This window comes from Morone saxatilis, unplaced genomic scaffold (assembly GCF_004916995.1).
Source record: "Morone saxatilis isolate NCDOM2014 unplaced genomic scaffold, NCSU_SB_2.0 Contig3, whole genome shotgun sequence".
Taxonomy (NCBI): Eukaryota; Metazoa; Chordata; class Actinopteri; family Moronidae; genus Morone; species Morone saxatilis.
This window is the reverse complement of record NW_023339873.1, coordinates 4393450-4407828: the sequence shown is the minus strand read 5'-3', so window position 1 is coordinate 4407828 and position 14379 is coordinate 4393450. Positions and strand designations below refer to the sequence as shown.

At 44.4% G+C, this 14379-nt stretch overlaps 1 protein-coding gene across 5 annotated transcripts in view; it reads right to left on the bottom strand.

The window, feature by feature from the left end:
- numb (NUMB endocytic adaptor protein) overlaps positions 1–14379 on the bottom strand; it is a 40395-nt gene that overhangs the window by 7978 nt on the left and 18038 nt on the right. For all 5 annotated transcript variants that reach the window (XM_035673800.1, XM_035673803.1, XM_035673804.1 and 2 more), the window contains exons 2-3: positions 9681–9817; positions 5115–5189 (exon numbers count right to left, since the gene is read on the bottom strand). In XM_035673800.1, coding sequence (XP_035529693.1) covers positions 5115–5189; positions 9681–9806 — 201 coding nt within the window. In that variant the 5' untranslated portion in view covers positions 9807–9817. The remainder of the gene's footprint in view (positions 1–5114; positions 5190–9680; positions 9818–14379) is intronic.

The window sequence follows — 14379 nt, the reverse complement described above, 5'->3', positions numbered from 1 at the left end:
AGGTTCTTCTGTGATTTAAATAAACAACAACAACCCTGCAAGACTGCAACAGACCCACGGCTAAAACAGCACACCCAGCTGCCTGGACTGAGCAGATAAAGATGGCAGACCTTCAGGTGTGCGTCTGTGCGAGTATGCGGAGGGGATAATCTCAAATCCCATTTTATTCTTTCTCCTGTGATTCCTAGACCGAGACATGGTCATTCAATGGTTGTTCAGCAGACAGAAACAGATTCCCACAGACGGCAGTTTGACCTCTGAGTCAAACCTGTGACTACTCACCGGTCAGCCAGACTCAGGGGTCAAGTTTAGGCCGCCACAACCACAAAAAGAGACCACAACCAGACCCGGCCTAGTCTTAATCCTCCCTTCTTCCCCCGCTCTCTGAGAGTTCCTCTCCTCCCTATAAGCTGTGAAAAGGAGTGCCACTCTGCTCCTGTTACACAGCCGTGGTGGAGACGGCACTCCGAGCACCATGTTAATGCATGATTTACCGTGTTAACCAGCACCAGAGATTCATTGGGTATGAGCTAAGCGTTTGGTTAGTGTGTGTTTGTGAGAGCCACACAGACATGCAGATGACAATAAAGCTTGCACAGCTAGTATTAGTAAGCTATGGTTAGGGGGGGAATCTCTATAGGGTTGAGATAACTAGAATGAAAGGGCAGTGTGGGGGGAGGGGATTTGGAGGTATTTCTCTGCAACACCACAATAAAAACCTGCTTAAAAAGACAAAAAAAATGTATAACACGAACAAAAAGGTAACACAATATTCAGGTATTCAATGTGTGAACTGGGATGAAACTACAGCAGGGGAGAAAGCTTTCTGGGCAGAAAGGATAGCTGAGTTTTGAAAGATCAAGGAGAAGTCAATAAGGCAAAAATGAAACAACGGAAGCAGAAAGATTACTTTGCAGCCAACAAGCTTTACTTCTGTGTTGATAGAAAATGCAAAAAAAATAATATTGTGCATACTTTACCTTTTTTTTCCATATATGATTAACCTTGCACAACCAAAACCTTAGTGGTAACACAAGCTGGTGGTTTACAGTCATTTCTGCACCCCAAAGAAAACACGAATCACCAGCAGGATGTGCAACGACGAATCGCACATCTTGTGCAACCTCTCCGTCAGTGGTCTGCTTTGTGTAACATCTCGCTACGAGCGTGAAACACGCTTTGAAATGGACAGTAGAGATGTTTCTAAAACCAGCACCCTCCAGAGTAGCTATAGGAAGGAGGATGATTTCCTATAAAACACATTTCCCAGTACTAGTAAGTTGAGCTGTGGGTTTTGTTTTGTGGTTTCACCCATTTGGTGTTTATACAGGAAACACCTCGAGTGAGGGTGGAAAGGCATTCGAAGCAGCTTTCAATACCATGTGACATTAAAAGTCTTAAAAGCACCAACTTATATACACGCTGTCTGATGCACATTGTCAATGATGTACCCTGAGGCTACTGGGTGTTGATGTACAAAATACAATTGAAATTCTTTCAGCATGTCAGCATCTCCTGGTGGGGTGCCCCACCCAGTCTACACAGAGGAAACACTCCAGGTCACTAAGAGCTCCTGAGTAACAGTTAAAACATTCCCGCTGCTAAGAACACAGAATACACCTCCAACCCCGGGCCACCGGCCAACAGCAGCAGGAAGTGACGTCATGATGACATCGCAAAAGAGCAGTTTGGAGGTTGATGGTGCCGCAGTGCAGCCTACTCCTCCTACTCCTCCTCCTCCTCCACCCACCTCCATCCTCCCCTCTGAGTCACGGGTCGCGGAGCAGTGAGAAAACTCTCATTACCGTCCCAAAGGCTGCTGGGAATACAATGGAGTGGGCTCAGAGCTGGGGCTGTCACACACACAAACACACACTGACTGACAGCTCGACCACCAACATGCAGCTTCCAGCACAGGGACGCGTGCAGGGAAACCTAGACACACACATACATATTTTCACTTTCTATCTTCCTATTCATCAGAGGGCACCCACTCACTGTTGTTCTTCATCTCTCTTGCCCACTCCAAGACCTTAAGCGCTGATGCTGCCAGACTGTGTTGGTGTTGTGGCTGCTGTCTGGCTTCATCAGCCACGATATTAAGTGCCTACAGGTGTGGGGCCCGGTTGCTGACAAATTTAGTTATTACTTTTCGGAAGTAGAGTTTACAGTGAAGCAATATTAACGCACACTCTCTCCGCCGGTAGGAACTGTATTTGTTGCCTGGCAACAGCTTATTAAAGAGTCAGTGAGGATGAACTGGGATCTATCGGGGCCTCACTAATTGTATATCTGCTTAAAAGGGTGGCCCTCGTCTAGTCTGGACAATCTAGATTTAACATGGATAAGTGGCATCAGGGGCAGTCACACTGTATATGTGCTGTGCTCTGCTCTAGGCAGCACAGCCAACCCCCTCTTCCATTAAGACAAAGACGACTGTAAAACTGTTTGCACAGACCTCAAACGGCATTAGGGCTGAACTATAATCTATAATTTAAATCATGAGTTGAGAAATCCAGAGCCAAACCTCATCCTCGTTTTGTCAGTCGAATCCTTGCACTTCTCTTTTTTAGTTGTGTCATTGTAGCCATAGCAACACAGGCTAACGGCATGGCAGGCTATAGACTTTACTAGGGTTGCAGCAGTATACCAATACCATGGAATACGGTGGTATGAAATTACAGTTATCAGACTGTGCACATTTGCGGTATTGAATTCTACTGTATTAGTGTTATTAGTTTTGTGAAATTATAATAAAACGCCTGTTTTGATTCCTTTAAGGGTCACTGTAACTGATAATGATAATAACAGTGTAATACTGTATACTGTATATATATTTTCTGTTACTGCACTGTGAAATCTTAACACTAAACAAAAAAAATCCACCTAATTACAAAACTAACTGTGCAGCACCACGTGTTTCTGTTTGCTGCTACTCTGCTCTGAGAATCTTGGTAAACACTTCAATATAATGAATTTTTAAAATTGTTAGGATGTAATTATTTGTTTTTGTTGTCTGCTTTCCCAGAGCCTCTAAATACTATTGTTCCTGTGTGATAGAATTTCTATGGGATCAGCCAGTAGACACAATACTCATGCACAAGGGGACCACACAACAAGGAAACAAAGCAGGAAGAAAAAAAATCTGCAGTGTGTCAGCTCCTTTTATCGGAATGAATGGGGACCATCTAAGAACACAGTCTGCACTTGTCAACCACCAGTGATTGTTTTGCTGCATTTCCTGTAAGGTGAGCCTCTCAGGCAGGTCCAGGGCTCAACTGGACAAAGACCACTTAGCAGGAAGTGTGTGGAAGAGGACCTTGATGCCAAATGATGCCCACCTGACTGGCATTTTGAATGTGGCAAACTTCCCATCCGACTTATAAACCTGGATCAATAATAAAGCCGTGCCTGTGCTGGCTTACAAATAAGGCCTCTGAGTGGTGAGGAAGCGAGGGAGCTGAGTAGCGGAGGAGTCTGAGGAGGAAACGTCATTAGGTTGAGGAGGGTCAGATAGTCGCGGCCTGCAGGAGGACATGAGGCAGAAGCACACGCCTCTCTTTTTGAGTTGGCTCCATTTTGTCCGCCTTGTTAAAATGACTGTAACTCAATAAGACCTCACAGCCTCAGGCTCTGTGTACACCATGTGACCTCATCAAGCAGGCACTAGTGTGTAGGTGCTGCCGTGTGTGTTCATTAGGCTTGTACGTGTGTGTGTTCAAGCAAGTATGTATGTTTGTGTGGGTATATGGCATGTACTGTATGTCTGCTCTTCCTCCGGCCGAACTACCTTCCTGTCTGTGTTTTTGTGTCATTTGCTGGTGAGCCCTATCGGTTTGTACCGCTCTGTGAGGTTGTGAAAATTCACAGACATGCTGCCATGGGTTCCTACAAGTGTGTGCATGTGCGTGAGTAAAAATAAGCACAGTAACATTGTGCTGTACATGCTTTTGTGCAGCTTATTCATACAAGTGATGTATGTACTAGTGCTTTTGTGTCTAATATGTGTGTTTGATCTTATACTTGAATGTGACATTAGTTTGAAAATATATGCTTTTGTATAAATGTAAGACTGTGTGTGTGATAACTTCTGTTTTATTATACTGTTCTGTTTAAACTAGCATGGAAATTTAAGTGTTTTACTCTCTGTTAAATTGTACTCATAAAATATGAAATGATTCTCAAGCATGTTCTACGGTATAATCAAACTAACAAATGGCTCTTGATGGCTCAAGTAGTTCTCAACAGCTCATTGAGTCGAACATGCAAAACGACTAAAAGGCCCTTTACAGTATTTTATGAAGCAAGAAGTAGAATAGGCATTAAGAAAAGAAGGAACAGGGTGGGAATTCACAATTAGACTGAGTCATTTAAAGTGAAACTGAAAGCTAATCTCAGACACTTCACGCAGGAGTTTCATAACCTTTGTTGGCACAGAATTCCAAATTAGTTCTGTCCTGAGACTCAGGTATGACGTGCTGATACTCCTGAATAGAGACGGATCACCAAGAAGCGGACTTGCCGACTCAGGTTTGGCCCTGACTTCTGAGAATCAGCCTCATTTACCCACGGGAGTTTATGACCTGGGTGGGGCCTTGGCAAACAATCGACAGCATGGAAAAGCATTTGCGCCATAGTTTCCCCCTTCCCCTCCCCTGTTCCCCAAACTGGAATTCGGTTTTTTTGCACAACTCCGCGGGAATCCACTGCAGCAGGAAGTACATGTCTATCTCCTCTGGCTGGGACAGTGTGCGAGAGAGAGGAAGAGACATTCAGAACAGCCCCCGACACCCCTGGAGGTTGTCTGAGGGTCAAGATGGGTGGAGACCCTTACTGACAAATGGCAACAATCAGCCACGCTCAGGCCTCGCTGTACAGAGTAAACTAGGCAGGAATAAACAACGCTAAAAACAACAAAACTGCTTGGTGACAGATGGAGGGCTGCCACGGAAAAAAAAAGGAAACGTTAGAAGGAGTCAGTAGGATGTTTGGTAGCACAGAGAAGGAAATTAACGAAGGAAAGGATAAGGAAGAGATAAAAAAGGAAGTAGGATGTCTGGTATTCAGCAGCCTCGTTCCTGGAAGTATGGAGGGGGTTTTCTAGTGAAACCTACCGTTTTCAGCCGCTTCACTGCATCCTCGCAGATGTGCATGCCTCTGGACTCCTCCACCTCCACATGTCCCAAGTACTGCAGGGTAGAGAGAGGTAGAGAGACAGAAAGAGAGAGAGAGTGAGTAATGCTGTGACAAACCTATCCTGTGGCTCTCTACTGAAGTTTAAGTAAGGTAACAATAATAAACTCTGGAAGGAGATCGGGCATTTAAATGAGTCCAGACTGTCTAATATCCCGTGGTAGGCTGACACTGGTGATTTATACACCTCATTAATTACCATTTCGAGGTCAATCGCAGTTCAATTGTTCCCCAGTTGATTCCTAAATTTGTCTATGGAGAAAATGCTAAACACTTAAATGGTCAAGTAAATCTAACAGCTAGTATGTGATTCTATGAGGAGGGGATTACATGAGGAAAACACCTCTTTCCTTGTACGCTCAGAATGGTTAATATATAACCAGATCCTTTGTGTTTCTGCGGAAACACGACCTAGGTCGGATATATTATTATTTTGGCCTTCAGAAAACTCCACCCAAGAGATGCTTGTCACAACACAATTGAGATAAGGCAAGGTAATCCTGTCAGCCGCAGAAAAAAACGACTTGAAAAAGTTTCTGGTAATTGTGTAATGTTTCCGGTATGAATAATGAATTATTGTGCAACATGGTAAGTCCCAACTATATAATTGTCTAACATGAAATTACAAAGAGTTTTGACATTTTAAGATTTTGTTCTCTCAGTTCTTAGTGCACTTGGGAGTTAGGTACAGTTGTTAAGTGCACTCCCTCCACCAACGGCTTTAAAAAGATACACTATACAACATTAACATTTAAGGATGAAGAGCAGGAGGCTGAATCACTATGCCACACATTGAAGGACAACTCATTTTTACAACGGCCATCTAGTGACTAATTAATCAAGAGATAAATTGTAGTGAATGATCGATCACAACATACGTCTGCTCCAGTTACCAACCCTGAGCTCCCGCCATGCAACAACCCAAATCGGGAGATTGTTGGAAATCCTATGTAAGTGGGTTTAACTGCAACCGAATGAACGGAAAAAGGCCGCCTCCTCCAGTTCGAAACCTCCCTCCCCTCCCCTCCTCCCCTCGTCCTGGACCTAAAGCAGCATCACCCGGCTGCGTGTCGCTCAGGACTCACAACCCTGACCGCCACAGAAGCTATTGTGTGTGTGGAGCCGGAGAGGAAGTCCTTACCCTTTCCTTAATAGATACACACACCGAGTGACGCTGACCCACGCCCGTCTCCCCCACCCTCCGGCCCTGCTATTCTGAGAGTGTGACGCCACAGATGTGAGTCACACTGTCGGCATATTAGAATACAAATGTGTACGCGTGCACACATATCCGCGTAAAACACACAGAGATGCGCACGAGGAAACGCTTGCTGTGCTGAGGACAATACTGATGCAAGGGGGCAGCTGTGGGTAGTGAGGACAATGAAAGCAGCAGCGTCGCTAATAGGGGATCAGCCTGGAGACGTGGCTGAGGTGAGATGAGTAAACGCAAGGGAGGCGTGAAGTGTCACAACAGATGCTTTATTGTAGCATCTTACTCCATCCTGTTAGTAACTGCGGCAACAATCGGGGGGCTGATACATTCACTTTCAACAGATCAACTAATGCAAGTCAATTCTGATCACATCTCCTGAACAGTGTGCTGTACATGTGTAGGGTTCTGAAATCCAGGTTTGTTTGTGGGCCCACACCAGGATTAGTTCCACTTGGTACTAATCTTAAAGTGGGATTAGATGTAGTTTATGTATCATGATATTTGTATTATTGTGTTTGATGTTGCGTTTACCTGCCCCTGGGGTTGATTTTCCAGCTGTGAAGGGCTACTTCTATTACAAAATGCTTCATCCTTATCTGCTTTCTTGCAGAGAGTTAGGTGAGAAGAATGATTCTGGTCATAAGTCTGTAGGGTGAATATGTAAGCTGGAGCCGGCAGTTGGTTAAGTTAGTTTAGCAGTAAAGACTGGAAGTGGAGGGGAAACACCTAGCCTGGCTCGGTCAAAAAGTAATAAAAAACAGTTAAGATCACTTCCAGCACAGAAGCTCTAAAGGTGTCATGGGTACAAGGTCGCATTTCATATACACATAGATATCAAACCATATCAATATCAATTAACTGGAGTTGGCTTCCTCGGTGTAAAACCTCTGGATGTAATCCAGATGGATTCCAGGAATTAATTCAGCGTATTGGCCATAAATCAGTTTAAGTGTAAAATTCTGTCAGATTCAATAAAGAATCCATGCTTTACCCAGCCTTATAAAACTCATTCTTTCCAATGTGTGAAAAACTGCAGAAAACAAGCTAACACAAAAAATGCACATTCATTTCCAGACAAATGCAAAGTTTAAACAATTTAAGTGAACCAAGGACATGTAAACACGTTTGCTTCTCATTTGTTTTTGTTGGTAGGCAACACACACAAACAATTTAATCTAATCTCACATCCATCTCCAGCCTTCAGCAGTCTCATAAGACAGACATTTCCATACAGAAACGTCTACATTTGTATGCCTTTGACAGTCACCTTGAATCATGAGTAGCTGCCTGTCACTGCACTTTCAGCCTGAAAACAACACACGCTGAATGCTTAAATTTACACACATAGAAACACAAATGCTTAATATGACACACCACTAGCACGCTGGGCACAGAGCTAAAACCTCAGACATGGTAATCAGTGGAGAACAGGGCTTATATTATACTTGTTTAATGCACTATGTAGTGGGGGAAGCCCCAAGCCACAACTATAAAGGCTCATTTCACCACATCATGACTCCACCGTCACCCAGGTCCCCTCTTTTTTCTCCTCCTCCTCCTCCTCTACTGCATCCCCTCTCCTACCCTCTATTGGTTACTCTTCAGTGCGGCAGTCGGTGGTAATTTCACTGCAACTATTCCAACCCACACGCAACCGGGCTCCTCTGAGGCACCTAGAGCGGGAGGCAGGGAGCAGGAGGGGGAGGAGGGACACAGAAGAGTAGCATGGTAGGTTGCACCGGCACGATGAAAGCCAGTGCAGAGGGGGAAAAAAATGCTGGTGGACAAGTGTGTGTGTGTGGCTGCAGAACAAGTACAAGAAGGAAAGCATGACAGTGAGAGATAAGTCAATTGTTCCTTTGCCCACAGCGGCTCATCTGTAATTTAGAGACTACTTTAACAGTTTACTAGAGGATTAGAGCAAGAACCTGCAACAATGGTCAGTTACCTGAGTTTTAAATTTGGCCAGGTCTGCCCACTGGCTGGTTACATTCACACAACCCAGTTTTGTTTTGTTCTTTTGTCACTTTATGTAGGCAGAGCATTTTAGGAGAATAAAAAAAAACACTTTACCTTGAAAAGACCATTTGTAAAAGTCTCTTTAAAGACTAAGATCAAAGAGTGCTCCTACTTGAAGAAAGTGGTAAATAAGAGCAAAATGTAGGAAGTAGTTGATCTATACCTTTGAAGAAGTGTGAAGAAAGAGCAGAGTAATTGCTCATCAACAAATATAGCTTTGTGTAGAGAGAAGGGAGACAATTTATGGGGAGCAGGTGGGGGAGAGAAGGGGTGTGTGTGTTTGTGGGTCGGGGGCATTTGGAAGACAGCTTAGAGGAGCTCTTGAAGCTTGGGCGTTTCACACATTGAAGTGTAAAGACAAACAACTGAAGCCACGAACAGACACATGCACACCTCTATTAGTGAAACAGAAAACTCAAGGTAGTCTTTTACGCCGCTCCACTGATACCTTCCTTAACGTTCTCACTACCGTCTCTTCCACGTTCCACCTCCTTACGCTTACCATATTTTCAATTCCCATTTTCTTGCTCTAAGGAAGCAGGATAAAGCAAACACAAGGGTGCTACGCTAGTTAATGTACAATCCACATCCGTGCACCAAAGTTCATATATGTGGTGGAAGACTTTCTCTTTCTCGACTGCGGTTTTTCAATTCCCCTTTATTCTGAGTGAGAGTGAGGGAGAGCTTTTGGAACTATGTGATGAGAGGAAGTGTACCGTTGCACTTCTGTTTGCAAAAGTGGAAGGCAGTGTTGCCAAAATACAGCCAACTCTCCACTCCATCAACCGCAGAACAGCACGTCCAGTTCGGCCGGAACACTGAAGACATATACTGTGTGAAGAAAGGCACGGCGTCGTCTGCTGAGTCACGTGCTGCGCTGCCCCAATCGAAGTGTCCCTGAATGGTTATTAATCCAATGCATTCTTTAATTTTGCACATTTTACTTTATGATTCAAGTGGTTTTTGATACTCTTGGAGGCCAGAAATCCATTGTGCGCCCACATCCCACAGGTTTGGAAGGCGCCAGCAGATAATCTTGCAACCTAGATAAAAGCTGCGCTCAAAGTCTCTGAATGCTTATGATTAATCACAAGCGGCGTCCTTGGGGAGCTGGGCAGCGTGCAGGTTTCTCAGAGGTATGAGTGTGCCACAGTAAGGTCAGCACTGCATTCTGTGTGTGTGTGTGTGTGTGTGTGAGATTGTGTATGAGAGGTTTTGTATTCAGGTGTGTTTATGTATGAGGGGGAGTCACCTTTACTGCAAAGCTACATTTGCCGCTGCGGACCGCCTCCTCATCCGTCTGCCACTGGTGCGGCCGACTCGACTCCGGGACGTAGACGTCTTTCTTCCGGCGGAAGCTCTGCCGTAGCTTATTCATCGCTGAGCTCCCTGTGAGTGGTGAGAGACACTTTATTAGTCCCAGGGTGAAAATTGGGCTGTCAGCAGCAGCTTAATAAAGAAGTGCTGTACTGACTGGAAAGCTGGAGAAATAACAGAGCAACAGTTTAAAAAAGGTGACAGCGGAACATATTAAGTAATACCAAAAGTTTGTAAGTCTGGGAAATGAACCAATTCACGTGCAGTCAATGGTGTATGTCAACACAGAAATTAGTCAACTTCCTTAGTTTGATAGTGGATAAGAAGCTAAGCCACAACGCAAGACTACCACTTTCATGCATCCTGTTTAGTGCCTGTAAATAGGAACGCTTTAAATACTAACATCAGTGCACAGGGAGGAACAAAAGCGTTGGAGCTAAGTCTCTGTAGTGTTACGAGTCGAGACGGCCCAAATAAAAAGAGAACAGAGGACACTGAGGGCAGCCGGCTGCTCCTACTGAGAGCACTTTTTATGGGCTGATTACATCAGCGCTACAATATTACAGTTATATGACAATGCAGATTATTTCCATAGACAGTTAAGGGTGTCTTCACTCAACATCTTGACCACGAAGTCAGGCTCCTGCAGGGGATTTAGTTAGATGAATAACCGTTAACTCTATGGTGGGTTAGTGTTGCTAGAGTTGCAGCAGCACAGCTAACATGCAGACAGATGGCTTTCCCACAGCGAGCACACCAGCTCCAGACAGCCATAACTCTTCTGCTACGATAGCTAACATGACGACAACAACAACATGTCTGGGCAAACTAGAAATTAAGTTGAATGTCTGTGGGCAAGTCATTTTTAACGTCACCTGACACAGAAATGGCTGCATTGGCTCGGTTCAATCCAGCGCCAGGGCTGTGTACAACCCCCAGATTGATTTCTGTGTTCAGACACCAAAGTAACTGCTGTAAACATGGCTGAAATAAGTCCACAGGGCAACAAGCACATGCGGTTTCAACAACCTTAAATGTTGGCAAGCAAAACCACATACAAATGTGCAGATTAGTCAAATTTATTCAGAAGATCAGATCGAACTGGAGTGCATTGGTAGCTGAATGTTTACAATGCACAACCAGGGTCACGACTCTCTTCATGTCGAGTATGGTAGGTTTTGAGTCTTGGACTCACTTGTGCAGGTTCAGAGGCTGAAAGTCTCTGAAACAGCACAATTAATTAGGCTAAGAGCACTACTTTAAACTGTGCATGTATGTCTTCTTGGCTTTGGGAGGAGATTAGGAGGCACAAAAAAGCCTCCAAAAGATCCAATTAAAAGCCGCTGATCCAAAGTAGAACTGAGAGGTGCATCCATCATCGAAAGCCCGGCTCACATCGGCTCACATCTCCCTCGGCAACTCATAACCGACGACCAGAAGTCATTGAGCCGCGCAATTCTAACTTTTAACACGTGAGAGTGTACTCCTTGACTAACAAGTTGTACCCATTAACTTCTGAGCTGATGAGGATCGAGCTGGATTAAAGGTCTTTTAATCCAGGAGAACCGAGTGTCCGCGCGCATAAACACACACAAGAACAAGCAGCAACATAGCAGGGTTCACTCACACACACACACACACACACACACACGCTCACAGCGACCACACACATATGCACCTACTTAACTACACACACAAACTCACAGGACCAAGCTGTCTGTTTACATAGTGAAACCTGTCCTGTGAGCCAGTACTGGCTGGGGGTAGAAAGTGTGCTTGAGGTGAGGCTCTCTTATCTGTACGTGTCAGGCTCTAGCTCTGTGGGTAGCACACAATGAAGCTTTCAGCCCTGCACAGGTCACCGAAACACACCGAAACACACAAACACATCAAACGAAGGGGGGGGAAGCCCTGGTGTGGACCATGGACACAAGAAACATCTCAAGAGCCTGGATCTGTCATGTGACGTAGCATATGTCTGCACTTCAAAATAGTCTGAGTGCACCTGCAAAAGAAACAAAACAAAGTTGAGCCTGCTGCTTCACACGCAACTACATGTTATGAACAAGGACGACTTGTAAAGTGACGCCTAGTCACTGGGCCAAATGAGTGGTTGTGTGGCCAACCTAGCAAGACACCGGCCAAATTCAAGCGGAGGTTTTTGGCTGTTGGTGGATTTTTGTCTCCTTTTTTCCCACCACACGTTCCGTAATGAAAACTCTGGCTATTGTGTGGTGGAGCCAACACCTCTCTTTCTCAGTGTCTGTTGCCTACAGACAATAGAACAATAAAATAACAATCATGACCCCTGAGCCATACTGTAGCTGGAGAGTAGACCACTAACAAGGTGTAAAGCAGGTGCTTAGATGTGTGAAAGCACCTGCTTTGTAGGAAAAGCCAAATACCTTTGCAGCTCAACCAATACAAAAGTAGTGCATATGTGTGTGTGTGTGCGTGTGTGTGTATGCATTCGGCTGAGCACAAGTTGTAGCCTGCAGTAGAGTAAAGTGTTTGAAAACAAGACGACTGAGTGAGAGAGGAAAAATATTGCTTCATCCCTCACTCTCGCTCTCTCCTAACACACTGGTTTATTTAGGTCATATCATGTTTGGGCTCACTGCAGTGCCAGTGACAGGCTGCATGCTTCCAGCCTGCAGAGTGAAGAGGAGGAGCAGGAGGAAAATAGATTTGTCTGCTCTTCCTAGTCTTCGGTAGAACAATTTAAAAGCATTTGTTTCCAATATACTATGCACGGGCTGGGAGTAAATGTTGTCATTGAATTCTCGTCACGGTGCCAGTGCTTTTAAACATATCTTCTGAATACGTAAATAGGGATAGTGTCTTTTAACACCTCTTTAAGAAAACTACTTTGGTTGTGAAACTGTAATGATGCACAGGGAAACAGCACTTTTAGGTGGGCAGTGTTTTATGAAACAGGCATCCCTGTTTCTTAAAGCCTTTCCAGAATTTGAAACAGCAGTGTTTTGGCGCTGGCACGCAAGTTTGCCAACTTGACAACCACACATTTTCTGCAAATAACTACCAGATGGAGGTTAGTTTTAGACCTGCAAAGACTGATTATTTATCTATTAATCTGTGCCCCTTTTCGTCAGTTAGTTTCAGTATTTAGTGGATCAAATTTCAGAAACGATGAAAACATCTCCAAATGCAAAGATATTAAATGTACGACAACTACGAAAATGCAGCAAATCTGGAACCAGAAAAACCAGCACTGATCAATATCTCTTTATAAACAATGGATCGACTTGTATGTGAAAGGGGGAGGTCGTAGTAACAAAGCTACAGAGAATCATCCAACCCTGCAGTTCTCCTCAGCTCTGCAGAGGGTTTCAGCATCGTTCAGTTCACAGTTTTCCTGCTCACCAGCCTCGTTTCCAGCTGTTAAAAAGCCCCTGATAAACCAACTGAACGCTACTTTACCCAGCACTAAAAAGCAGCCAAACAACATTAGCTCAACATAATAACTACAAGATGATAATATTTCTATTTCTTTAATCTTATGGGTTGCTGAGGAAAGCCTCTAAAATAGTAGATGGATGAAGTAGCCTCCAGCTCATACTCAGGTGCCGAACAAAGGACATTTCCTGCCAGGAGTTTCTTTGAATAAATCCCAGGGACAGACAGACGTAGAACACCATTAGTCTGGAGAATATTTGGGGGGGGTTGTCTCACAGCCTGAAGTTGGTCCGTTAATTCCCCATAGCTTTAATGCCTCTTCTCACAGCACCTTAGCAAACACACCTCCTAAATCACTTAACGCGTTTGCTCCTGCCAGCTTACAACCCACTCGCCTTCTCGCCAGTGTGCTGCAGCGTCTAAGAGACACAAACAAGGCGAGAGCAGGAACGTAACTAAAAGCATATATACTCATATGCGTGGGAAAGAAAAGCGTACGTTTGAAAAATGTGTGTATATATATAAGTGACTGTTTATGCTCAGTCAAGCATATGCACCTGCCGTGTTGAGAGTACAAGATGTGTAACCGTTTTCAGGAATGTGATATGAGCAGTGTTGCCAAAATGTAACGTTTGGAATGAGAACTACAAGACAATCATGAATGCCCTAACAAGCTGTTACTATTTTCTTCTCTAAAAAGGGACAACTTTTTACCCTTCATACCCCTTTCATGACCTTGGATGGATTCACATTTGCCATTGATTTGAACCAGCACGTATCATTAAAACCTGACCTCTCAACCCTGCTATGGAGCGCAACCCCTGTCTGTGCATGTACTTTCTGATACATATAGAATAAAGACTAAAATCATCCCTTGTGTTGATTTCAAGTCAAAAACTGCAACTAAACCTTTTAATAAAATGATGAAATATAAAGTATTTATACTATGTATTAATGCACAACGTCGAACAGTAAACTGTCTGTGTCAACAGTGAAAACCAGGGATTAACTTGCCAGAGCAAATGCGGGCTGAACACGTTTATTATCCCATGTCAAACATGGCATTTGTGTATGAAATCTGCATTAGCAGCAGTACCACCAGCATTAGGTAACTCCATTGTGTATGTGTGCGGCGTGTGTGGCAGGAAGGTGAGCAGTGACCGGGATGGAGGCCAGGCCGAGTGGGCCAGAGAGAGCGGAGCACACAGCGAGTAGTG